This window comes from Scylla paramamosain, chromosome 21, assembly GCF_035594125.1.
Source record: "Scylla paramamosain isolate STU-SP2022 chromosome 21, ASM3559412v1, whole genome shotgun sequence".
Lineage (NCBI taxonomy): Eukaryota > Metazoa > Arthropoda > Malacostraca > Decapoda > Portunidae > Scylla > Scylla paramamosain.
In genome coordinates, this window is record NC_087171.1 from 13,622,985 (window position 1) to 13,650,629 (window position 27,645).

A 27,645-nucleotide genomic window follows, 5' to 3' on the forward strand; every position below is an offset into this window, starting at 1 on the left:
AAATGGCGGGAAGGTCACCGTTCAAACGTCACTAAACTTGGCGGGAGAACTGTTAGGGTGCTGTAATCGTGCTCGATTTGTGGTTCTGTGACTTAATTTTACCTCTTCCTGTTCATGGTGGCTATCCGCTGAGTATTGCTGTGACAAGCCGTCAAGGTAATGATGTATGGAGGGTTTTGTATGATGTGTTATCCGCAGTGTTATGTCCATATTCCTAAACATGTCTTGAGGACTTTCAAAGGCTACTGAGGTGTTCATACAAGTGTGTTCTCACTGGCGGTGCAGAATCCTTCCTGAGCTATCAGTATATTCTTTAAAATTAGCATCAAAACCTCAGAAACTTCTGCTAGAGGCTGGTAAAAGTTATCAAGATGAGGTGCCCGCCAAGGCTCCAGCAGCGGGGCGGCAGTGCAGTGCAGGTCTCAGGGGATAATATTCTGACACCACATTCCTTGATGAATTTTATTGGGTAGAATGTTGTAAGGTATTGTTTTACAAGTGCACCCGTCTCATTGCAAGAAAAAAAAGTACCTTTACTGTCGCAAATTGTTAATTCCTAAGATTTTACTTTATTTTTTTTTATTTTTTATAAAATTTACCGTTAAGGTAGGTTAAGTTTAGTTATTTTTCTTTTTTTTATGAATTTCTGCTTGTTTGTGTGTGTGTGTGTGTGTGTGTGTGTGTGTGTGTGTGTAGGAGGATACGAGAAAAAAAAGATTTGCGACTTTTGTTTTTTATGTAGGAGGAACACTGGCCAAGAGGAACAAAAAAAAAAAAAAAAAAAAAACACTGAGATGCATGTCCCCAAATAGGGTCTGAAGCGGTAGTCAAAAATTGAAGGATAAGTGTCTTGAAACCTCCGTCTTGAAGGAGTTCAAGTCATAGGAAGGTGAAAATACAGAAATACAGAAGCAGGTGGGGGATTCCAGAGTTTACCAGAGAAAGGGATGAATGACTGAGAACACAGGTTAACTCCTGCATTAGAGGTGGACAGAATAAAGGTGAGAGAAAGAAGAAAGTCTTGTGCAGCGAGGCTGTGGGAGGAGGGGAGGCATGCAGTTAGCAAGATCAGAAGAGCAGTTAGCAAGAAAATAGCAGAAATGGTTACTAGATTCACTCAAAGCACATCAAAATCTACCAGAAAAATCTTGTCTGGTCTGAGAATGTTAGATGGGTGCACTTATATAAATTTATGTATTGTAGCATATTCTGAAACTTTTAGGGGCAAGTTGTCTCTGCACATTGTTAGTGAAATTCCCCTGCAGTAGTCATCAAAACTATTAACTTTCATCCATCATATTCAAGTTATGATAAACATCTAGAGTGTAAAACAAAGAACTTTATTGATACCAATGTTCAAGCTCAATACTAAAGGTTAACCAACTTTGACTAATAAAATTAATGTCTATCTGAACCTCATGTTGCATTTGTATCTTTTGTTATCTTTATTGCAAATATTTCATTGTCATTTGTAATCCTTTGTGAACAATGTCATATATCTATCCAGATTGAAAGTGAAATGTTATGGAAGTGTTGTGGCACCCACCACTTACACCACCACCCATGGCTGACCAGCCACTAGTAACACTCTCACCTGGGCAGACGGCAACTCACATAGAGAAGTCAGGACAGCACTCACTCCATCACCAGGCACCACGATGGAGGTGGAAGCAACTTACAGGGATTGGTATAACAGTGGAGTGGGTGGCAAGAAGGACACATAAAGACCATATGCACAGCACAGACATATATTTCCTCATTAGAGGATAGGGCGCAGTTATCTTGTGTCTCAAAAAATACAACAGGCACCAAAACTCACACCAGGCAGAGCAATGATTCTTAAGTATAGCACACACCATCCAGAATTACACTTCCCAGCCAGTCACTCAGGCATCCACACACAAGGCGAACCTGATGCAGAAGCCCAAGACACATTTCTGAGTGTTACGGAGTGGTGGCTGAACACGGTGAAATCTCTCCACAGCTGCACTTCCCAGCTGCCAGTAATCCTCACAGGACATCTCCCTCATGCAGTCCTTACCTAGGTTGGCTCTCAAATACACAACAGATATCTCACAGAGGCTCCACCAATCCCTGTTCCTCCAGCAGCAGCAGGAAGTTCCATACTCAGCTATGATGTCTGCCATCCGTGGTCTGGCCTCCACAGCACCTGGCACAATCTGCCACATGCCTAGGTATCAAACTCCAGTCACCATGTGAGTGTCCACCCTTGCCCCTAGTCTGCTCACCTGACCATCATAGCTGCCTCCTCCAAACCCACAGGCACCAGACTCATCTTGTCTCTGCTGCTCTACTCTGGTCCATGCCTGCTTTCCTCTATGTCCGGCTGCCACTGCACAGCTCAGTTGCCTGCCTGTGAAGTGTGGGATCCAGAAGTCTGGCACCTTTCCCACGTTTCGCTTGCTGCATATGGCCTGAGAGGGGGAGGCCAACAGGTGTAATCCTATGCCTCACAGTAGCATCCTGCCTAGCAGCAACTCCCACTGTAACAGAAGGCAAATACTTTGAGGGAGTGGGAATTTGATGTTACTCTTGGTTATCTCATTTGTCTTGTTTTAATGACATTAATGATTATGTGTGATTTCAGATGACAGACTTTAAGTTTGTGATACCACTGAGTCTTCAGATGCTAGAAGAGTCCAATTCTAGCAAGCAGTATGTGGTTACCAATGTGTTTACAGCTTGGGAAATAAGTAACAACATAAAAGGTGAGCACTTTATGAACTCTCTATGCTCAGTAACTGGAATTGTATGACATACTACATATATAACTATGTTGCTTATTGGTTGGAATCATTCAAAAGAGATTCAAAAAAAGCTGTTGTAATGTTTCACTATAGTGAAGAAACAATTAATTAGGTTTGAGTCCTCTGTCAACTTCATAATCTAAGCACATGTGTTCTGTTACAGGTAGTGGTGTGCTGCACAGTACCATGTATAATGTAATGCTTCTTACTCAGTAGTGAAAAAGTGGAATGTTAAAGATTTTACTAAAAGATTTGGAAGTTTTCTTGTTAAAAATAATAATGATAATTATTATAATAATGGATGTATGTTTTCACAGATGTCCAGGCAAGTTTGCGGCAGGATGGAACTGAATTCATACTCAAACAGAAATGTTTTGACACATTGTACAGTGTGTTAGTAAACTTTTCTTCAGTTGATGGAGAAATTCAGCGGCACTCATGGGACCTGATGGTGAAAGGTAAAAACAGTGAAATATAAAGAAAGTCTAGATTTGATAATCAACAGTAGAAGATTTATTCATATTGAAGTGTTTTTATCCAGCAAAGTTTATATATATATATATATATATATATATATATATATATATATATATATATATATATATATATATATATATATATATATATATATATATATATATATATGTATATATCTATTATAAAATGTATTTATTTTTGTTTGTTAATATGCTTATTTATTTCTTGTTTCAGCAATGGGGAAACTGGTGTCAGAAGTGGGTCACATTATTGATGGTGATTTGACTGGTTCTTCAAAGGCTAAATGGCTGAATATCATAAAGATGACCACATTTATAGCTTGCAAACTGATTGATGCAATGGAAAATAAATACAACAATACTTCAGATATTCTTGTAACTGGCAAGGTGAGTAGAAAAATTCAGGTTAGAATTATGTTAATTAGTTTAAGTTTTCAGTTGAATTGATTTTCATAGAATATTTGGTATCCCCATTAGTTGTACCAGTATCCTTTAATGAGCACCTAATAAGCAAGTCTTTGTATGGACACTGTAGCACTGAGATGGTGCTCATATTTGTTACTTTTTAAGAGTATGGTTATTTTAAACACAATTTGCACTACATTTCTTTCCCAGAGATCTGCAGTCAGTCTCAGGTTAACAAGTAGACTGTCTCCAGTTTGTTGTTTTTGATTTCATGAACCTTTTTTTTTTTTTTTGTTTGTTGTTTTGTTTGTTGTTTTTGAACCTTCATGAATGATTTCATGAAGGTTCAATCCTTGGATGCTTCCTCACTGTTTTTTTTATTTTTTATGTATTTATTTATTTTATTGATTTATCTTTATTTATTTTTTATTTATTTTTATTTATTTATTTTATTTATTTATTTATTTATTTATTTATTTTATTTTATTATTATTTATTTTTTTTTTAGTTATCTCCAGTCTTTCATTGCATTTTATCTTACAATGTGATTTTTATTCTTTTACTTCTCATCATTCACTTTTGCCCATCTGCCAGGTTCAGTAATATTTCACCCAGATCTTCTAATTTAATTTGCATTTCTATGTATTTTTATTTTGAAGAATATTTAAACAAATTTGATTCCATCCATTTAACAGCTGCATATAATATCTTTTATAGGGGAGAAAGAAGCCTCCTAAGGATACTGATCAGGGCCACTGGGAGGAGGACCGGAACAATATGTTGGTCCATCTATATACTTTGATCCAGTATCCTCTGCAGCGCTTGTGGGAACCACCTGTTGTGGAGGATGATTTTGTGATGTGAGTGTTGAGAGGAGGGAGAACTCTCTTTTTATATATATATATATATATATATATATATATATATATATATATATATATATATATATATATATATATATATATATATATATATATATATATATATTATGTATATATAATATATAGTATGTGTAAGGGTTAGCATATTTAGTTTTTGTTCTTTCAGCTTAATTGGTGATTCCTGCTATAAGATGCTGGAGTCTCCCAACATGGCTTTGGTGCGAACCAAGGATACACGTACTTCCATGTTCCAGATTATAGGTACACTTGTCAAGAAGTTCAACCATGGGATGGCATGTTCACTGAAAATTTTGCAGGTATGTGGCATTGCACTCATGTGATGGAAATAATATTATTTATATTAAGTTTCAATTTAGTGTGTTGCTTTTGCTTTGTACAGCAGTGCATAGAGATGAAGCAAATTGTCAACTACATTTATACTGTACTGGTAGTTAGCACTACTAAGTTTTTTTTTTTTTTTTTTTTTTTTTCCTCATGTGGCTTTGTACTTTATCACAATTTAAGAATTGTGTGTCAGTTACTATCATATGAAGGCAGCTATCCATCTTACACAGTCTAAAGCAAGTTGTTTGTCATCTCCTTTTTGTTTTTTCCCTTATGACATTGTAGCATGCATTCGGTGATGTAATTTTGCTAGATTATGAAGAGAGCATGTTAGTTGGTTCAGAATAATTGATAAGATGCTGCATTTAACTTGTCACACAAAGAATATATTTAGATTTTAGAAAGAAAATGAGAATTATTTGTTTTTTTCCATAGCTGCTACGAACATATGAACATATGGTGTCTCCTGCAGCTCAAGGAGTCATTCTCCTCATCCAGACATTTGGAGATAAATATGTTTTGCCTGAGATTATCAAAGAAATCTCCAGAGTTTCAAGAGATGACATGGTAAAGGATACGTCTGGGCTTCGTAACTTTACCCAGTTTCTTGTTGAAGTATCAAATAATTGTCCCCAAATGATTGTACCTTCATTGAGTCTTCTGATCACTTTCTTGGATGAGGAGGTAAGTCAAATGTTAAGAGTTTACTAAGTCTCTATTTTATTTACTTATGACTTTTTTTCCCATAAAAATTTAGAATAATTCCAAGATAGGCAATTTTATTGACATTTGAAATTTTGAGGTATTTTTTATTAAAAGCAGATGCTTCATACAAGTTCCCTCTCAAGGTATACTCTTTACGGAGCTGCGTCCTGTCAATAATGGGTTCTGTGGTGCTAAACCTGTTGAAAGGAGACAATCTTGACCCAAAGAGCAAGGACTTGAGGGACCAGTGCTTGGAACATCTTGAGGACCACATACATGATGTTCATGCTCTCATGCGAAGTAAAGTGAGTGTTGACAACGTTATTCTTCTTATGCTGCATTTCATTACAGTGGATTATTCCTTCTGCTTAGGGCTTTGGACACTAAGGATTCTTTAAGTTTTTACCATATACTCATCCAGCACATAATGTAGATTATAAAATTTGTAATAGGTATATCTTTTTTTCTTATTCATATACCTATGTATTTATTTAACTTACAGTAATACCCCTGCTTATATAATCATTTTGGTTAAGTGATTTTTCATGGAGAGTTCAAAATGTAGATAGTTCATCAACCCAGTTCAGAATGTGTGTAAATATGTAATATTAGGGTTGTGTATTATGGCATGAAAGGTACTTGTGGAAAAACGGACTTACCATTGGTCCTGGTGATCATAGAATATGTGTTTTCCTTCTAGGCCTTCACCATTGTTTCATATTCTTGTGTTTGATAGATATTAATGGGTGGTAAAATGAGTGAAATGATTATTTAATGAAAGATAATATTATAATTGACTTGATTCACCTGCATACACAGTAGTTGAAATTTGCTGCTACTGAGTTTGTACGCATTTAGGTCTTGTCAAACAATCAACTGGGATAGACTACCTAATTTTGCTTGTAAGATCCTGATGCAGAGAAACCCTCTCCCTCCCTCAGAGATCTTGGAATTAAGGTGTATTTTAATTTTTTAGGGAATGCTTGGGTAGTGTGTGTGTGTTTTATCTAATTGTTCTTACATAATTGTATTTTTGCAGGATTGAATCAAGTTTATAATGTCTTTTCAACATGTTTTTAAAGATGAAGATTCCTTATTATTGCTGCATACTCAAGTGTTGATCCTATAAATGTTGTAAATATATTCTTAATCATTTCCTCATATATGTATCTATATGCTATCCTTATATTTGCCAACAAGTGATGTATGTTTCTTACTTTATCATTTATATAATCTTCTGGTGATAACCTGTTGTTTACTAATACATTTGGATGTTTTTCCTTTCTGATGTTTGAATTGTGTTATCTAATTTGTAATTCTAATCAGGTCCCCTTGAATCTCTGCTAAATTTTAACACATGACAAGTTACCAACATTATTTACATTTCCTACCCCATTCATAGAGTCCCATGAAGTCTTTCTATAATTCCTTGTATGAGCTTTCACCATTTATTTTTCTTTGCAACTTTGCATCATCAGCAAGCATTTTCATATAAGTCTGTTCCAATACTAGAATCTATATCATTGATATCTATCAAGAACATGATATGTGTGTGCACATATGCTGGCATCTTGTCTCAAATCTTTGTGAGAATTATTCTGTTTGAATTGGTACAGATATTTATTTAGGGAAAATGGTAATTGTGGTGAGAGATTCACTAAGGGATGGAGTATGGGAAGTACAAAGAGTGCCTGGAGAAAAAAGATAGTGAAAATTTGTAAGATAGTTGTTTAGGTAAAAAAAAAACCAGCCATTCAAATGCAGCATAGCAATCACATGCAATGAACACCTGAATTAAGTAATATATCTTATGAACAGGTTCTTCAAATATGGAATGATCTGATACGAGAGAAGGCTGTTCCGCTGTCTCGACAACATGATGTACTGAAGCTGGTGTTGGGGCGGTTGTGGGATAAGTCATCACTTGTACGAAAGAATGCTATACAGCTATTGACAGCTTTTGTGAACAGTAACCCTTTTGCTGCCAAGGTATGTATTATGAAATTTAGACTTTATTGTAGGTTGTGAACTGCTGTGTTAGCATATTTTCATCTGTGTCACTGATACCAGAATTAAGTATGCAAACAAGTAGATGAAGTGCTCTAGATTGCTCAGTCAATGATATAGTAAAATGTTGATGCCTTTGAAAGCATTGCAGCTAACTTATGCATGCAGGTATACATGTGCTGAATATAATGAAACTTGCTATAAAAACAGCTAAAGGATAGTTATGTTATTTTCTTGTTTTTTAAGAAGTGACGTTTACAACATCCTGATTCTAGACGTAATATGTTTGGGTCTTTCATAAGATCTGCTCACTTAAGAAACAAAATTCCATGAATGATATTGTTGGATTGCAAGTCTATGGCCATCTTTTCTGTTAATTTTGATTTTAATTAGAATGAAGTTATGAGAAATATGATTCTTTGAAAGCATTGTCAAAAAAATAATACAAATGTTTAAGAGAAGAAAGTAAGGAAATATGAAATGAAGATAACATTTTGCAGTTACCCCTAGAAGAACTTGAATCTCAATGTGCTTTGGAGTTGAAGAAACTGCAAGAGCTGTCTCCAAATATTGATATTGATTCTTTGGGAAAAGAGGAGGCCTGTGCTGATGAGAACACCTCACCAAGGGCAGCATGGATTGCCATAGTACCTGATGTTATCAAAGCAGTCCAGGAAGTTTTAGAAGGTGAGTCTGTCATCTCATAGCTGTGGTATCCTTGTTGAAGGTGGGTTGACTTTCTTTCATGACAACATCAAAACTTCTTTCTGTGGTGCTGTTAAAGTTCCCTGTAGTGAACTTGTTTCAGTCACTACCAAAACCTGAGACAAATTTGCAGTCATAAGTTGCTGAGTTTCTCTTTGTAGATCATGTCTCCTGGTGTGGTGGTTGTGCATTGGTTTTTGCTGACAAGTTAAGCTCAGCTTTTGAGTTATCTATCCAGATTACCCCCTTTTGCTAGGATTTTTTTACTGCCAAGCTGTTTTTCTTCCTGGCATTTCTACATGCACTACATTCCTGTTCCTATGATTTCATAATGCCTTGTTTTTACTATGAAAATATTTGACGGCCTTCATATCCAAAGAGGATTTAATAATAAAATTAAAATTTTACCAGAGCAGCCAGTGAAAATCACCAAAGTGTTTTGCAAATGTAATTTTGTTAGTAACTGAACTTTATGAATATGATGAAAAATAATGAAAATTCAGAAAATAATATATATCCAGCAATTCATCACTACTTTTGACACAGCAACCATGTATAGAACAATCATTTTGTCATAATTTTCTTTGATCTAGAGCACAGATTGTTAGATTGTGTGGTTAATAGGTATTGTTCCTCACTTCCTCTGGTGGTTTAGACTAAGGTATCAGGGAATGCTGATGTGTGATTGTAAATGCATAAGAGTGGATGGAGATGTCTTGTTGTTCTACTGGTTATATAAATAGATATTTTCTCAAGAAATTTGTATGTTGGTGCATTTCACCCAAACAGATAGCATGGAATGCGATGAGGAAGAGGACACCCTTGATGAAGAAATTGATCTTAGTAATGCTGTAAAGGAGGTAGCTGAAGCCTTGTCCTCCAACAAGCTGTATCGAGCAGTCAAATTATTGCAGGAGGTATTTGAAAAGTTTAGTGGAGCTGAAGTACTTAAGTGAGTTTTTGCTATTATTCCTTTACTTCTTAAGAGTATCTATATATTATATATATATATATATATATATATATATATATATATATATATATATATATATATATATATATATATATATATATATATATATATATATATATATATATATATAATCATACTTTTTCTTTTGCACATGTCTTGTCTCTCTAAAGGACTTGTCAGCATGGCATGATTGAGTGTAGATAACTTTGTTGACCCTGATGGAAGAGGAAGATATCCTTGAACATAAGATAGGAATTGAAATAGATCGATGATTAAACATTAGAGGAAATTTGAACCACTCATGAGTGGAGATCTTGTCTAACATTAGTTGTCATAGTTCTCAAAAATTTTAGTTTTAGCTTATAGAACAAGATACAATTGTGTAGGGTTTCCTTTGTGTACCTTGTAGATTTGTAACAGGAAGCTTTGGGTTGCACTTGTACTTCAGAGACCTTGACACTGTCTTAACACAATTAAGGGAATGAGCAGTTGGCATCTTCCCAAAAAGGCTGGAAGGGAGGGCTCTCTTGGACCTTGTCTTAGCATGTGTCTTGAACAACACAGTCTTAGCTTTGTTATTGTTTTGAAAGGCATATGTGGGTCAACTTTAGTCATTTGATGGCACTATGTCAAAGTTCTTGATTAAATGTGATCTTTATTTTAGTTCCTTTGCTTTTATAAGCTATTCCATGGAATATCATCTCATGTGGCCCATGGTGTGTCTGTTGATGCTCTACCTTCCACTTCAAAATGTTTAGCACACTTAATTCAGTTATTCTCATCTTTTCTTTCCACATAGTAGCTTCACACCTTTCTAAATCTGTCTTCATATGCAGGGAAAATGATCATCTTTCTTCCAGCACTTCCAAACTTATGTTGTAGAGATATCTCTACCACTCGTTTTCTCGTTTTAGGCATGAGACTGTCAGGGCAATTCTTGGATCTTAATCTTATTATCCTTTTATCGTATTTGTTTTCTGCTTGATATTTTTTGGGCAACTGACAATGTTCTTCAACATGTTTGGTCATTTGTTTACTAAAGATGCAGGTTATAGCATTAGGGGGAGAGATGTCAAGTTTCTCATGAAACTAGTTTGATACTTGTTTAACCCCCCCCAGCCCCCCCCCCTCTCTCTCTCTCTCTCTCTCTCTCTCTCTCTCTCTCTCTCTCTCTCTCTCTCTCTCTCTCTCTCTCTCTCTCTCTCTCTCTCTCTCTCTCTCTCTCTCTCTCTCTCTCTCTCTCTCTCTCTCTCTCTCTCTCTCTCTCTCTCTCTCTCTCTCTCTCTCTCTCTCTCACACACACACACACGAAATGTAGCTTTATAAGTATAGCTATTATTCTCTCTCTCTCTCTCTCTCTCTCTCTCTCTCTCTCTCTCTCTCTCTCTCTCTCTCTCTCTCTCTCTCTCTCTCTCTCTCTCTCTCTCTCTCTCTCTCTCTCTCTCTCTCTCTCTCTCTCTCTCTCTCTCTCTCTCTCTCTCTCTCTCTCTCTTTTGGACCTTCCCAGGAAGTGTGAAGAATGAATGTCATGAATATTAAAAGTAAGATTACTGATTGTGGTAATGGGAGTCATGTGTTCTGATGAGTATTCCCTGAAACTGCCTCAAGTGGATGACAACAGCAGAAGTGTCCACTTGCTTTTATCTATACATGTCATATTCCAATATCTTGACATTTCAGTTTTCTCATCCATTCAATATTTTATTAGCACAGTATCTTAGTATTTTATACTCCCAGACTCTACTTTATATTTTGTGTATGTCTGTCTTGTTTTCCAGTCTTTTTGGAAGCAACCATGTTGCAACACAGGCAGAATGTGAAGCTTTTGATCACTTCTACCACTTTCACTGCTACTCAACATCTTGACCTCTCTTACTGTGAATGATGTGTTTCTTCTATATAATTTGTGTTGAAATATTCATGGTTATTGTATATTGCAGCTACAATCCAGAGGAACATTCTTCAAAAACATTTGAAGCTGTTGCTGAGGAGGACCTAACAGAGAAGGATATAAATTTTCTTGTGGTTCTTGAAAGGATATTTTTGTCAGCAAAGGAAATGGAAAAGGCTGAGTCACCACCAGAAGAAAAAGATGAAATGACTGATGAGACCAATGAGAAAAATGAAGAGTTAAAGTCTGAGATCAATAAACAGAAAATGCTGGTTGCATATTTTAAGGCAAGTCATATTTTTAAGTGAAAAGAATTTGTGGGCATTTGCTAATGGAATTCAGTATTTAATGAGAAAAAGTGAGTTGACAGGAGCACAGTTAAGTAAAAAGAATAAAAAAGTGAAAAATATTGTTGTAGGTCCATGTAAAGTAAGAAGTTAGTACCATAAGAAATTATTTTCAATGAACAAAATGAATAACCTTAAATACTTTAGCTTTATTGTGTAATAGGAAATATATGTTGCGAAAATTTCTAGTCATTAGGAACAGGTTGAATGCAGAGAAACTTGAAGGTAAAATGAATAGTGAATATTGAAAGAAAATTCTGTTTTTTTCACAGGATTCTGTGAAGTTTGCAAAACTTATTCAACAAGGGCTGCCTATAATGTGTCAACTTTTAGGCAGCAAGCATGTTTCTGATGTTATGGAAGCCATATCATTTTTTGTAACAGGTAATGTATCAAACTTTATAGAATCTTTTATATTCTTTCTAAGCTAAGAGGTATATAATGAATTTGTGCATCAGATACTTAGGTTTAAATGTGTGGGATCTTACATTCTCAGGAAATTTGTCATCAACAAAACATCAAATATGATAAGCTTACTTTAAGTAAAATCCACTTCATAACTATTATTGCATTCATTCAGCATTTGAGTTTGGTGTCCTTGATGCCATGACTGGTGTTAGGAAAATGCTGATGCTAGTGTGGAGCAAGGAACAAGAGGTGAAAGCAGCTGTGGTTGAGGCATATCGGCGCCTGTACATCAACAGTGATAATCACAATGAAAGGTTTGTGAATGTAGACATCTTTGCATGTATGTCATGCATATAATAAGGATGTAGTCTTTTATACTACTATTTGCTTAAAGACTTTTTCTCCATATGAAATGCCAGAATGATAAATTATAATATTAACTCTTTGTAGAACACAAGCACTCCAGATAGTTGAAAATCTGTCGTCACTTATTGTTGGAGCAACAATGGGGGAACGCACCTCACTTGAAGAAATTGTCTCGCAATTTGTCTCCTCAGGTGAATATTGATTTATTGTGAGGATAGATTTCAGTAAATGAAAGGTTAAGTCATAAATTATAGTCATATGCACCATGTAATAATGTAAAGATTGTAAAGTAGATCAATGGTTTGTGGACCAGTAGAAATCCATCAAATGCTTTTGAACATTTGTTATAATCTTGAAAGGCTCCATATATGCTTGCATGTGTTGGGCTTTTTAATCTGGTGGCTTGCCACATTGCATAATCTTCAGCAACCTCCCTGTGTAGGCCTACACATGTAAGCATCTTCTAGGCCACTTCATTTCAAGTGAATGTCTGCTGTTTTCTTAAGTACCTTTTGTGTGTAGAGCTAAGTTTTATAAAGCAAACAGATGTGTATCTATCACAATTATATGGCTTTTTTTAACAGGGGACATAACTAAGCAGTGCATAACACTATTATGGGAGCGCTTTACCAAGACTCTTCCAGACACCACTGATGAGGAGGCACATACGGCATTGATTATCCTCGCTATGTGTGCCAAGTAAGGTTGCTAGTTGTGTGTGTGTGTGTGTGTGTGTGTGTGTGTGTGTGTGTGTGTGTGTGAATAGATATGCCTAGTATATATTATAATTTCATACATCCATGTGTGCATAACAGCCCCTGATTTGGTTTTTGTGTATTGATTTTACAAATGTTGAATTATGTGATATTGCAGTTTTGGATTTTTGACATCTTCATTTCTTCATGCATATCTGAATTTACTTTTTCTCTACCTTTTAGTGCTGAACAGAGCATCATTTTGAGCAATTTTGATGTTCTGACTGCCTCTGGCCTGGGTGAGCAAGGAGAGCAGGACTTTGCTCTTGTGAAGGAGACATGCCATGCATTGCTGAGAGTAGCTGTTGTTAAGCCAAAAACAGATGCACCCACAGCTCCAAATAGGTAAATTCACAAAGCTAGTTCTTAATAGTTCTTTGGAGTGGTGTAAAGCATACTTGTAAGATATTTTTATATTCAGGCTAACCTCTTGAAATGTGTTTGTGTATGTTTTATATCTTTACAGAGGGTGCTAACAGCACACCCAAGAATAATTGTATGTTCACAAGGCATGATAAAAGGATGGTATTTTTTATTGTAGGTCTTCCCTTCAAAGTTGACATACATTTAAAGGAGTCCTGTGTTAGCAGGATAATTAGTGCATTTCACTAATAACTAAATGCCTGAGATTTTAATTCTAAGTCAAGCAGAGGTAATTTGGGCTTGTCATGTGTCACATTAACTGTTATTACAAATTACTTTTTTCAAGTCTATTTCATATGTATTTGATCTTATTTTCTGTACTGAATATAGAACCTAACTTCAATTTCTTAGAATCATTTAATTATATTCTGCTTCCACACTGATCTATCCTTGACTCCTTGTATTCCAGCATGTTTGAACTCACCCCAAGTATGAAAGAAAACAATCCATGTTATCTTCTTTTGATCAATGATTTGAAAAAATAGACTTGTGTTCTTTTTCTTTTTGATGCTAGGACCTATGCTGGCTTACTCTTTGTGCATAACACTTGCTGGTAGGTGCTTAAGGAATCCTACAAATTATTAGAACATTTTTCTAATATCAGGAATTCAACTTTCCAAGGATGAAGTAAATTAGATTGATTGCAGAAAACTACTGCTACTTTAAAAATGTTTAAGAAGATATTACTTCACTGAAATCATGTCCGTCAGTCTTTTGTGGAAGACGGTTCATACAAAGAAATGCCGAGTGACATGTCATGGTCGTGTTAACCATTAAATTTTTTTCAGTGTTAAGCATTGTCAAATGAGTGGTGAGACTTGCACCCCACAACATTCTTCCTTTTCCATAGATTGGATCGTGACCATGAGATCTTTAAGAGGCTGAGCAAGATTCTCATCCAAGGTTTGACAAATCTCAAGGATCGTCAGTATTCTCCCATGGCCTTGAAAGCTGTATCTGTTATATATGCGGTGAGTTTTGCTTATAATTACATTTGGGTCTCCTCTTCATTATCAGTGATTTAATTTATACTGATTCTCTTTCTTATACATGTATTCTTCACATCTAGCATCAATAAGGATAGAAACCAAAATTATTATGAAGTAAAATTATTCAAGAAGATTACCGTACACTAGTATTGATTTGTGTTCAGATGTGCATATGTGTTTTGCATCATTACTGTTTACCTTCTGCATGACTTTCTTATATTGATATTTCTCTCTCCCTGTGTCTCTGTCTCTCTGTGTCTCTCTCTCTCTCTCTCTCTCTCTCTCTCTCTCTCTCTCTCTCTCTCTCTCTCTCTCTCTCTCTCTCTCTCTCTCTCTCTCTCTCTCTCTCTCTCTCTCTCTCTCTCTCTCTCTCTCTCTCTCTCTCTCTCTCTCTCTCTCTCTCTCTCTCTCTCTCTCTCTCTCTCTCTCTCTCTCTCTAAAAATTTTTGCATAAGTGAATAATATAATTTATTTACTTTCAGTTGGCTGAACACCCTGACTTGATATGTGAGGAAGTTATACAGGAAATGTATCAGATCTTGGAAAATCCTAGTCAAGATGAGGGATCACCTCCAGACAATACTTCAGATGTAAGGTTCCCAGAATAATAACTTACATGGTGCAGTGTGGATGAGACAAGTTAGCAAAGGGAAAAGAAGATTGTGCCCTCAATGTTTCCAATGAATATAGGATGGCATAGATTGAGAATAGTGTGAACAGTGGTGGAGGTTGGGATACTTAAGTCTGTGTGGATCCAAGTGTATGTACCTTTTTAATGCAAAAAATGGAAAAGAGAAGCAGGACATGAGGAAATTTTGGAATAGTGTGAGTGGCTAGGAAAAATTAGGGAGGGAGAAAGTAGTCTTAGTTGGAGATATGAATGGAAAAGTTTCAAATAGTTAGGGAGCAGGTGTACTAGGAAAATGGAGAATAGATGGATTAAATGATATTGGGGAACTTCTATTGGATATATGTTCAGAAAGGAGATTATTTGTAGCTAACACCTCCCAGCATAAATTCATCCATAGGTGCACAGGGAGAAAAATGGAAGTGAAGACTCTGATAATGTAGTATGGTAGTGGATGAGTTTCAGGAAAATGACCTGTGTTGAATGCTAAGAGGGATGTTTGAATGATGGGATTACTTTGTTGTTGTAGTTATGATGAAAATGGAAGGTGAATGAGAACATGGTTGGAATGTTGGTAGAGGGATGATGAGTGCAGTTTTGGTTAGTGAAGGGATGGACAGGAAGAGAGGAGAGGAAGAATTATAAAGGGAGTTATATGTGAGAGGCTTAGAGAAGCTTGGATGACAGATAGAGGTAGATAAAGTATAAAGCTTATTAGATGTTTAACGTGTTTAAAGATATAGTGACTACAGTAACAGCAGAATTGTTGTGTAAAGAAGGTTTTTGAGATAGAAGGGGCACATGGTGGAATAAGGGAAAAGTTGAATGGAAATTCTCGTTTTTTTGCATTGGGCATCTGAAATTTAGAAACTGGATTGTGGTTGGGGAAATTGTCATGGCAAGCTTTTAGTATTTTAGTAGAGTTGCAGTTGCAGAAGGTTAGAATCCAAGGTTGTGGAATAGTGATTGCAGATTCAAATTTTAGATTGCGGTGTCCTTCACTGACACTCGCACACACATGCACGCACGCACGCACACACATGCATGCACACACACACACACACACACACACACACACACACACACACACACACACACACACACACACACACAAGAACTAAACTGAATTTCATTTCAGTTTACAAGTTTTTGTGCAGGAAGTACAGCTTCTTAAAATTCTGACTTTTTTTTTTTTTTTTTTTTTTTTTTTTTTTTTTTTTTTTTTTTTTTTCAATATGCAATTTTAGTTTTGTATGAATTGGTAAATCCATTCATGAAAGATTGCACACATTAAGAGGTTACTGTTCTTCTTAAGCTTAGTAAAATATAATGTTTAGTATTATCCAGGTATACCATAGCTTTCATATAAAAACATGTTTTAACAATGTTGTCAACGAGATTTAGGAGGGACAGTAGTGATATTGGATTTCCCTATTGGCACTGTTGGGTTAGTTGCTTCACTTGCATTCTATTTGTCTAATAACATTTAGTGAATAACAGTGGTGTATATTCACCTTTCAGAACAACTTCAGCGTACCTGCTGGTGTGCTGACTCGATTCTGTGTTGTGCTTGGTCATGTGGCTGTGTGCCAACTGGTCCATCTTGACATCTATGTCTTCTCAGAACTGAAGAGAAGAAACAATTTGAAGGAGGAAATGGAAGTAGAGAAGAAAAGAAAAAAGACAAGAAAGAGCAAAAAATCATCTGCTAGTGATGTCTCCAAAGTAAGCAACTTTACATATATATATATATATATATATATAATATATATATATATAAATATATATATATATATATATATATACTCGTATATGTATATATGTATGTATGTATGTATGTATGTATGTATGTATATAAACAGGCACTCCATGACTTACAAACATCAGAGTTACTTGTGAGGAGGGCTTGTTATTCAAAAGCAATACATTTGACTACTTTATTGATGAATGGGATAGAAATAAAAATAATTTAGCTCATACAAAAAATTTATATACATTAGCATCTAGACATATTGTGCAACATCTGTAAAATGTTTCTGTGCCAATTTCTAGAAATAACACAAGACTTGAGTAACAACATTACATTCTTGATTTCTCATGGAGTAAGTACTGCTTTTGTAATGAAAATCTTGATATGGAAGCCTTGGGTATTTGTTTGACAGACTATGGACTATCTCTTATGTAAAGAATGGTGTAATTGCATTGTCTTCAAGGATTTATTCTTCACTGAGGAAAATTCAGTGTAATTTACATACATTTTTTTGTGATTTTTATTATTTTTTTTACAGGGATCACAAGAAACAGATCTAGATGAAGAAATGGGATTGGTTGGTGCTGTGGCTGATGACACAGAGGCAGAATATATTCGCTATGTGTGTGAAACAGAGATTATCAACAGTGATAATCTTCTTGGGACTATAAAGTAAGTCATGGAGTCCCATTGTTTTTGATATTCAACTTCTAGATTTTTATATGTAATGTAACTAACTTTTCTTGACAGATGGAAGAAATCGCTAATGGCAAAGATAAAAGTAAAGAAAAGATACATACATACATATACCTCCAGCAAAATGGGATGTAGCTTAGACAAGGCACACAAATTTCATTCATGCTCATTCACACCACTTTCTTAGCTCCTTAGTCCCTGACAGTGAAGATAAGATTGTCTTTTTCAACCTATCATATATGAAATGTGTAATGTTGCCATTTATAAAATTACAACCCATGTTTCTTATATTAAACATTAATTTTGTGCCTGAAATTTCTATAGGCCAATGATTTGGACACTGTGTACAAATCCAGGCAAGTACAAGAACACAGAGCTCCAAGCTGCAAGTTCCTTAACGCTGGCCAAGTATATGATGGTATCCTCAAAAGTATGTGAAGAAAATTTACAGGTGAGTTTTTTTTTTTTTTTTTTTTTTTTTTTTTTTTTTTTTTTTTTTTTTTTGATGACTGTGGTGTATTTTTAGTCATGAACTTCTCAAATTATCTTGCATCATCTCCCCATTTATATGACTTTCGGTTACCATCTAATGTTAAGACTGTCCATTTTCTTAGGTAAGGCAAAGAGGGGATGCAAGGAATAAAATTAAATGGAGACTTTTGTTGTGATCGGTTTGGGGGAATTATTAAGGACAGGTATCGGAGATAGATATGATACATTACTGCATCTTTTGTCACTAATAATGATTTTATTTTTTTATTTCATAGCTGTTGTTCACAATTTTGGAGAGATCTAATGAAGATGTTGTACGAGCTAACCTGGTCATTGCCCTTGGTGACCTGTACTTCAGATTTCCCAATGAACTTGAGCCTTGGACACCCCGCTTCTATGCCAGGTGAACTCTGATTGACATCTAATGTTGTTCTGAGAAGCATCAACAGATGTTAACTGTATACCTAGTTTTTCTGTTGAAAGAACTTCCAAGTGGTATTCATTACCATGAATTGTGATGTAACCCTCTAAATTCTTTTATCTTTTTCCTCTATAAAATTCCTCTTCTTCTCATCCACACTTACACACACACACACACACACACACACACACACACACACACACACACACACACACACACACACACACACACACACACACACACACACACACACACACACACACACACACACACACACACACTAAAGCTTTAGGTTTTAAGATTAAATATTTCCTGAAAATGATACATGAAATAATTCCTCTGATGCTTTCATAATGATGTTATCAATATTATAAAACTAATTCTGTATACTTTAAACATTTATAAATCAGAATTGCTGTTATGCAGTTACATGCCCTGGCTGCAGTCTCATTTGTATGAGAATGTAGGACATATATTAGTCCTAGCACAGATGTGATGAGATAGATGTGATGTGTTCTTGAGAGCCTTTATGGGAGGTTTACCAACATGTAGTCCAGTCAGGTAATTGGACCAGATGCAGGAAAGAGGATAGTTCTGTTATAATGTGGCCAGGATAAGCCCATTTCCTTTGTTGGGTCCTGATAAAGATAGATCTAGGCATGCTTGTGAAGCTGACCCATGTGCAATGGTGGTCAGTGAGCCCAAGGGCTAAGATGGTTAATAGGAAATATGTGAGGAGTGTGTGGGTGTATGTTGGTGTGTGTGTGGGTGTGTGCGCGCACACACGTGTGCATGCATCGGGTGGTATGTATAAACAGTTAACTTATAAGATTCAGTCAAGCACATAATGTCTCATCTTGTAGTACCAAATTATCATATATTCTCTAAAGTTTTTTATTTTTTTTTATTTATTTTATTTTTTTGGGAAATACAGCTTATTCTAGTAATGCACTCCTCAAATCTATTCCTATACTTCTATTTTGGAAAACTACTACTACTCTCCTCTCTCTCTCTCTCTCTCTCTCTCTCTCTCTCTCTCTCTCTCTCTCTCTCTCTCTCTCTCTCTCTCTCTCTCTCTCTCTCTCTCTCTCTCTCTCTCTCTCTCTCTCTCTCTCTCTCTCTCTCTCTCTCTCTCTCTCTCTCTCTCTCTCTCTCTCTCTCTCTCTCTCTCTCTCTCTCTCTCTCTCTCTCTGAAAATTGTATTATGGAAATTGTTTTGCAGACTTCGTGACTCCTCTTCAAAAGTTCGACAGAATACATTGACAGTTCTAACACATCTTGTCTTAAATGATATGGTGAAAGTGAAAAGACACATCTCTGACATTGCTTACTGCATTTGTGATGAAGATCCTCACATCTCAGGTAAGTGTTCTTTTTTTTTTTTTTTTTTTTTTTTTTTTTTTTTTCTGTAGGAGGGAGGCTGGCCGAGGGCAACAAAAATCCAATAAAAAAAAATGCCCACTGAAATGCCAGTCCCATAAAAGGGTCAAAGCAGTACTCAAAAATTAATGAATAAGTGTCTTGAAACCTCCCTCTTGAAGGAATTCAAGTCATAGGAAGGTGAAAATACAGAAGCAGGCTGGGAGTTCCAGAGTTTACCAGAGAAAGGGATGAATGATTGAGAATGCTGGTTAACTCTTGTGTTAGAGAGGTGGACAGAATAGGGGATGAGAGAAAGAAGAAAGTCTTGTGCAGCAAGGCTGTGGGAGGAGGGGAGGCATGCAGTTAGCAAGATCAGAAGAGCAGTTAGCATGAAAATATCGGTAGAAGACAGCTAGAGATGCAACATTGTGGCGGTGAGAGAGAGGCTGAAGACAGTCAGTTAGAGGAGAGGAGTTGATGAGACGAAAAACCTTTGATTCCACCCTGTCTAGAAGAGCAGTATGAGTGGAACCCGCCCCCAGACATGTGAAGCATACTCCATACATGGATAGATAAGTCCCTTGTACAGAGTTAGCAGCTGGGGGGGCTGAGAAAAACTGGTGGAGACGTCTCAGAACGCCTAACTTTATAGAAGCTGTTTTAGCTAGAGATGAGATGTGAAGTTTCCAGTTCAGATTATAAGTAAAGGATAGACTGAGGATGTTCAGTGTAGAAGAGGGGGATAGTTGAGTGTCATTGAAGAAGAGGGGATAGTGGTCTGGAAGGTTGTGTCGAGTTGATAGAGGGAGGAATTGAGTTTTTGAGGCATTGAACAATACTAAGTTTGCTCTGCCCAAATCAGAAATTTTAGAAAGATCAGAAGTCGAGCATTCTGTGGCTTCCCTGTGTGAAATGTTTACTTCCTGAAGGGTTGGACGTCTATGAAAAGATGTGGAAAAGTGCAAGGTGGTATCATCAATGTAGGGAGTGGATCGGACAAGAAGTTTGGTTTAGAAGATCATTAATGAATAATAAGAAGAGATTGGGTGACAGGACAGAACCCTGAGAAACACCACTGTTAATAGATTTAGGAGAAGAACAGTGACCGTCTACCACAGCAGCAATAGAACAGTCAGAAAGGAAACTTGAGATGAAGTTACAGAGAGAACGATAGAAGCCATAGGAGGGTAGTTTGGAAATCAAAGCTTTGTGCCAGACTCTATCAAAAGCTTTTCATATATCCAAGGCAACAGCAAAAGTTTCACCAAAATCTTTAAAAGAAGATGACCAAGACTCAGTAAGGAAAGCCAGATCACCAGTAGAGCGGCCTTGACGGAACCCGTACTGGCGATCAGATAGAAGGTTGTGAAGTGATAAATGTTTAAGAATCTTCATGTTGAGGATAGATTAAAAAACTTTAGATTGGCAGGAAATTAAAGCAATAGGACGGTAGTTTGAAGGATTAGAACGGTCACCCTTTTTAGGAACAGGTTGAATGTAGGCAAACTTCCAGCTAGAAGGAAAGGTAGATGTTGACAGACAGAGCTGAAAGAGTTTGACTAGGCAAGGTCTAAGCACTGAGGCACATAATTTCGGAGAACAACAGGAGGGACCCCATCAGGTCCATAAGCCTTCCGAGGGTTTAGGCCAGCAAGGGCATGGAAAACATCATTACGAAGAATTTTAATAGGTGGCATGAAGTAGTCAGAGGGTGGAGGAGAGGGAGGAACAAGCCCAGAATCGTCCAAGGTAGAGTTTTTAGCAAAGGTTTGAGCGTAGAGTTCAGGTTTAGAAATAGATGTGATAGCAGTGGTGCCATCTGGTTGAAATAAAGGAGGGAAAGAAGAAGAAGCAAAGTTATTGGAGATATTTTTGGCTAGATGCCAGAAGTCACAAGGGGAGTTAGATCTTGAAAGGTTTTGACATTTTCTGTTAATTAAGGAGTTTTTGACTTGTTGGAGAACAGACTTGGCATGGTTCTGGGCAGAAATATAAAGTGTATGAGATTCTGGTGATGGAAGGCTTAAGTACCTTTTGTGGGCCACCTCTCTATCATGTATAGCACGAGAACAAGGTGTGTTAAACCGAGCTCTAGAAGGTTTAGGATGAGAAAAAGAGTGAGGAATGTATGCCTCTATGCCAGACACTATCACCTCTGTTATGCACTCAGCACACAAAGACGGGTCTCTGACATGGAAACAATAATTGTTCCAAGGAAAATCAGCAAAATACCTCCTCAGGTCCCCCCAACTAGCAGAGGCAAAATGCCAGAGGCATCTTTGCTTAGGGGGATCCTGAGGAGGGATTGGAGCGATAGGACAAGATGCAGATATGAGATTGTGATCAGAGGAGCCCAACGGAGAAGAAAGGGTGACAGCATAAGCAGAAGGATTAGAGGTCAGGAAAAGGTCAAGAATGTAGGGCATATCTCCAAGATGGTCAGGAATACAAGTAGGGTGTTGCACCAATTGCTCTAGGTCGTGGAGGATAGCAAAATTGAAGGCTAGTTCACCAGGATGGTCAGTGAAGGGAGAGGAAAGCCAAAGCTGGTGGTGAACATTGAAGTCTCCAAGAATGGAGATCTTTGCAAAAGGGAAGATTATCAGAATGTGCTCCACTTTGGAAGTTAAGTAGTCAAAGAATTTCTTATAGTCAGAGAAATTAGGTGAAAGGTAAAAGGTGGTAAAAAAGTGTGTTTTTATCCTTTAAAATATCTTAGAATTTTTAATGTAATGTTAAAAATATAGATTTAGAATTGTAGTATTTGGAAAACATGCATTCTTCATGTTGTAGTGGAATGCATTGCCTCTTGAACTGTTCTGAGATTGAATATTGGCATAGCCTTACAGCTATATTCATGCAGCTTACCTATCCATTCTTTGCATTTCAGAATTTGTTGGAAATCTTTTTTGTTTTCATTTGTACATTTTCTGTCCATGATCTGAATACTGAATTCTACCCATATATAATCCTGAATGATATGAAGATATTCTTAGCAATCTGTAAAACTTTTCTCTGTTCAATTTTTCTATTTCTAATTTAAATGTTATATCTTTAGGTTTATCCTGTCACTCTCAAGTTACAAAATATTGGAAGTTTGACTCTATGCATCTGTGAATCACTCAGTTTCTGTTTAGATGACTCTTTAGGAAAGAGTGTGAAGTCATCCAGTGTTTAGTTTTTTATGGCAGAGGTGTAAATGAAGAGTTCATATTTAGAGGAGAATGAGGAGGGAATCTTATTGGAGATATGAGGATGACCTAGGAACCAAACTTGCCTCACACTACATAGACTGAAATGGTGTAGATTCCACTGCTATGCTGCCCTGTATAAGGTAATAGAGCTATTCCAAAGTATGGTGTGCACTATCTGCCACAAGCAAAAAGTAATTTAATTTTATGTTTGTCTTTTAACAAAGTCTTTTGACAGAATCTACAGCTGTGGAGATTTACTTTGTGTTATATGTTACTGAGGCACTGAAACTTTTCCCTATCTTGAAAATATTTAACTAAGTAATGAAAAATTTGTATTCTTTCAGGTCTTGCAGGTCTCTTCTTCCATGAACTTGCAAAAAAAGGAAATACGCTGTATAATGTTCTGCCAGACATGATTTCTCGTCTCTCTGACCCTGATGTTGGAGTCAAGGAAGAGTCTTTCAGAAGAATTATTGGGTAAAGTGAAAAATGATTTAAAGTGTGGGTGAATTTAAATCTGCACTTATTTGTTATCCAGTCATTTTCATAAGAATTGGTCTAATTGGCACATGAGCCATTTTAACTTTTCTTTTTTCTTTAGGGAAGTACTTGCTCTGATCCAGAAAGATAAGCATTGGGAGAACTTGGTTGAGAAGCTTTGCCATAGATTCCAAGCAACTATCAATGTACGTCAGTGGAGAGACATTGCTTATTGTCTTGCCCAGCTAGAGTTCAAGTGAGTTTTTTTTAGAATTAATCACTAATGCTATACTTAGATCATTATGTAATATGGCAGATTGTGGTAATGTTAAACATGACCAGTCAGTTGACTAATATCAGGTAATTTCACTTGATGGAATTCAAGGTTTTCTGTGGAATACTTGAGTAAGGTATATATGAGTACATGTTGATTCATATATGGATATTGGATACTCTATCCTTGTTTGATATAGTTTACTGTATTGTTATATTTTCTGTTGCTACTTCTGTCTTGGATAACATTCTGTATGTGTATTAAAGTCTACTTGTGTACAAGAATATTGTCTCACCAATTTTGTTATTTTCAGTGAAAAATGCATAAAGAAGCTGAGTGAAAACTTTGTCTGTTATGCAGACAAACTACATGAACCAGAAGTTTATGATCTCTTTATGGAAATTATATCTAATGTTCAAAAGATTATAAAGCCTGAAGTCAAGTCAGTGGTGGAAGAACTGGAAAAGAGAATTGTGGACAGTCATGAAAAAGGTGTAGAGGATGAAAACATTGCTAGGAAGGCTGGGAATGCAAAGCTGAAGACGACAAATAGCAAGACTGTAAGGAAGTCTGGTAAGTCATTTACTCTGATTCAGTTAGATGTATGAACAGTAAACATTTCCTCTGGACCAGCCAAAGGGAAAGGAAGTGTGTGTGTGTGTGTGTGTGGTTATAAGATATATGTGTATCTTCCTTTTGGAAATTCTTAAGGATCATTTATTATTAAGTGCCTTTTATCTTATACATTTTTGTAGCAACAAGCAGAAGAGGAAAGAAGAGCAAGTCAGGTTCCAGTGAATCAGAAAGTGAGGATGAGGACACTCGTCAACAGTTGCATCCTGTCCACAGAAGCAAGAAAGGTAAGCTTACATGGTTTCCTTTATCATTAGAACTAATTCTTATCCTCTTATTCCAGGAATTTCCATGAATCAGAAATTGAAGAAAAATGCCACATATCTCTTTTGTATATTTTCTTATGGGCTTATTTAGGCAGATATGTTTATTTTTTTCTTTAATGTGCATAATCCCCATGCCAATATTCTATTGTCATATAAATTTTTATTTTTATATGTTATGTTAGTATCAAAACTTGGAATTTTCATTGATTATGGTAGTTGATAATTTTCTAAGAACAAAAGAAAAGTTATAAATGTATCAAAAGTTAAAATATAATTATAAAATTTTAAATAGGGACATTATCCTTTATATGATTGCATTGAAACTTACTGCCCTTATTAGATATGCCCACTGCTACAAAACTGCTCAATCTTTTTATGTAGGATTTATATTGCTGAGGGAAAAATCATAGAATTTATTTTTGTCTTACTCAGTTTCTTTGATATAGAATATCATTTATGAAAAAGTGTAATACATGATAATGATAATAATGATGATGGTGATAATAATAATAATAATAATAATAATGCTTAACCAAAGTTCTGTTGTGACATTTCTTAATGCTGACATATCTTTGTGTCTGAAAAAGAATGTCACTATAATGACTGAAATTTTTCTCTGAAGTAGTGAACATTTTCTATAGGAGCACAGATATTGAACTTAATATATGGAAATATATGTTGTGACATGATGATTTACCAGTCATGATGGTCATTCCCATCATTCCAGAAAAAGGTTAAAGTTGATCTAGTGGTTAGTGTAACAAAGGATGGAAGAGTGTTCGGCAAAGAAATCATTATTCCTCAGAATTTGTACAAACTAAAGGCTGAACAACAGATACATGATTGGCTGTAATTCCTTAACATATTCTTCAAGTTACAAGATAAGAGTATGTGTAATTTTACTGAAAATCAAGAAGAAAATATGCATGTATGCACACACACACGCCCGCCCGCCCGCCTGCACGCACGCACGCACGCACGCACGCACACACGCACGCACGCATGCAGGCACGCGCGCACACACACACACACACACACACACACACACACACACACACACACACACACACACACACATACGCTGTGTAGTGTAGTGGTTAGCACTCTCAGCTCACAACCAAGAAGGCCTGGGTTCGAATCCCGGGCGTGGTGAGGCAAATGGACGAGCCTCTTAATGCGTAGCCCCTGTTCACCTAGCAGCAAGTAGGTATGGGATGTAACCTGAGGGGTTGTGACCTTGCTGTCCTGATGTGCGGTTTGTCAGTGGTCTCAGTCCTACCCAAAGATCAGTCACTATGAGCTCTGAGCTCTTTCCGTAGGGGAACGGCTGGCTGGGTGACCAGCAGATGACTGTAGGTGAATCACACACACACACACACACAACACAAAAAAAAAAAAAAAAAGTAAGGCTCTAAATATCCATACATGTTGTAGATTTTAGATGCATACTCATATACATCTATTAATAATGACTCATGTTTTGCTTTATTTATGAAACCCAACAGAAAACTTACGTCAATCATCCAGAGTTTCACACAGTAATACAACAAATGTGCAGCAGTGCAGTAATGATTCAGAGGAAAATGAAGAGGAGGAGAAAGAATTGCCAAGTGATACCAGTGAGGAAAAGGAGAACAGTAAACCCTCACCACGTCATCCTTTGATTGTGAGCAATTCTCAGCCTTCAAGGAGATCAAAGAGAAGTCATAATCAAAGGAAAAGCTGGTTACAAAGCTGAAAGGTACAATTTTGATGAATTATGAGAATGAATTATTGGGTAATTGTACTTTAAGATTTATATTTATCAACTTATGTTCAACTTGTATTCTTTAGGATTTCATTTAGCATTTAGTTTGACAGCTTAGTTACTTTCATCAGAACTTTTGATTGGGAAGTACAGTTTTAACTGTTGTTTTTTAATACGTGACTGTTAGTATCTTTGTTCTCACAAAATACAATAATATTGCAGATTCTCTTGATTATGTATGAATAATGTACTGGGGTCACACCTGAGATGTTCGTTAGAATCCTGGGCCAGCAAACAAGGGTTTGTTTTGTATTACACTGTTGCTCCTGTTCACTTGGCTATTAGTAAATACAAAACAGGGCAAAAAATTACAACCTTGTTTTCTGATGGGAGTGGAAGCCTAGCAATCCCATGTTTATGTCACATCCTGTGGGGCATTAAAGGCAAGGTATAAGATTAAATTCAAACCTCTAAAAAATGTGATAGGGATACATAGCTTGGCTGTCTTATGAGAATAATGTGATCATGTTTTCTTGCATGTTCATGAAAGATTATTGAAAGGTACAAAGTGAGGAGATTAGGAATCCTTTCCTATATACTTTAATTCCTTAAACAAGGTGTTATACAGATGCCTTATCTTGGCTTCCCTTGCCCCTCTTAAGGGGAATGTCAGCCAGATAACCAATATAGATAGATTTACATAAAAGTATTATATATATGGAGCCACTTCTCTTGGGGAAGGATTGAAGGGAGAAAAATTTGATCTAACATGTGATAATGGCCCTGCTTGTCACAAGAGTGACAGGTTCATACCTTGATTTAAATGCAAAGACTTTCAATGAAAGAACACTGTCCTTGAGGAAGAGTACAAGATATTTAATCTGAAATGCTATTGATCATATACCACCTACTCGTATATGAGCTTGAAATCCATTCTGAGAGGATAATAGCTAGTGATCAAGTGTGATCTTCATATGATCCTTAAGAGTATAGTGAATTATGCATGTGCACACACACACACACACACACATTAGAAGTTCACATTTTATTTAGTATTTATATGAAAATTATGAATTATCATGGAGTGTAGTACTATAGCTATTTGTTCTATGGAGTTTTTAGAATTAGTCTCTGACAAATATTCTTATTAAAAAGAAAAAATACACTGTTTTTAATTATACATTTGTTTGCATACGTGGAGCTTATGTTGGATATATCCTTTCGCAGATATAGATCT

General features: G+C 36.2%; 1 protein-coding gene across 1 annotated transcript; it reads left to right on the plus strand.

Annotated features, from left to right (window-relative positions):
- Positions 1-27,571, plus strand: LOC135111053 (condensin complex subunit 1-like). Its single transcript, XM_064023962.1, has 29 exons — positions 1-156; positions 2,609-2,729; positions 3,086-3,226; positions 3,480-3,652; positions 4,388-4,530; positions 4,718-4,868; positions 5,332-5,580; positions 5,745-5,906; positions 7,420-7,590; positions 8,109-8,295; positions 9,103-9,265; positions 11,227-11,464; positions 11,797-11,908; positions 12,105-12,246; positions 12,383-12,489; positions 12,883-12,997; positions 13,237-13,398; positions 14,327-14,447; positions 14,948-15,055; positions 16,615-16,818; positions 17,382-17,515; positions 17,864-17,990; positions 18,307-18,434; positions 19,675-19,814; positions 23,353-23,485; positions 23,610-23,744; positions 24,076-24,335; positions 24,518-24,622; positions 26,167-27,571. Exons 2-29 carry the CDS (start codon positions 2,609-2,611, stop codon positions 26,397-26,399), a joined length of 4,365 nt encoding a protein of 1,454 aa, XP_063880032.1. The 5' UTR covers positions 1-156; the 3' UTR covers positions 26,400-27,571.
- The last annotated feature ends 74 nt before the right edge of the window (positions 27,572-27,645 follow it).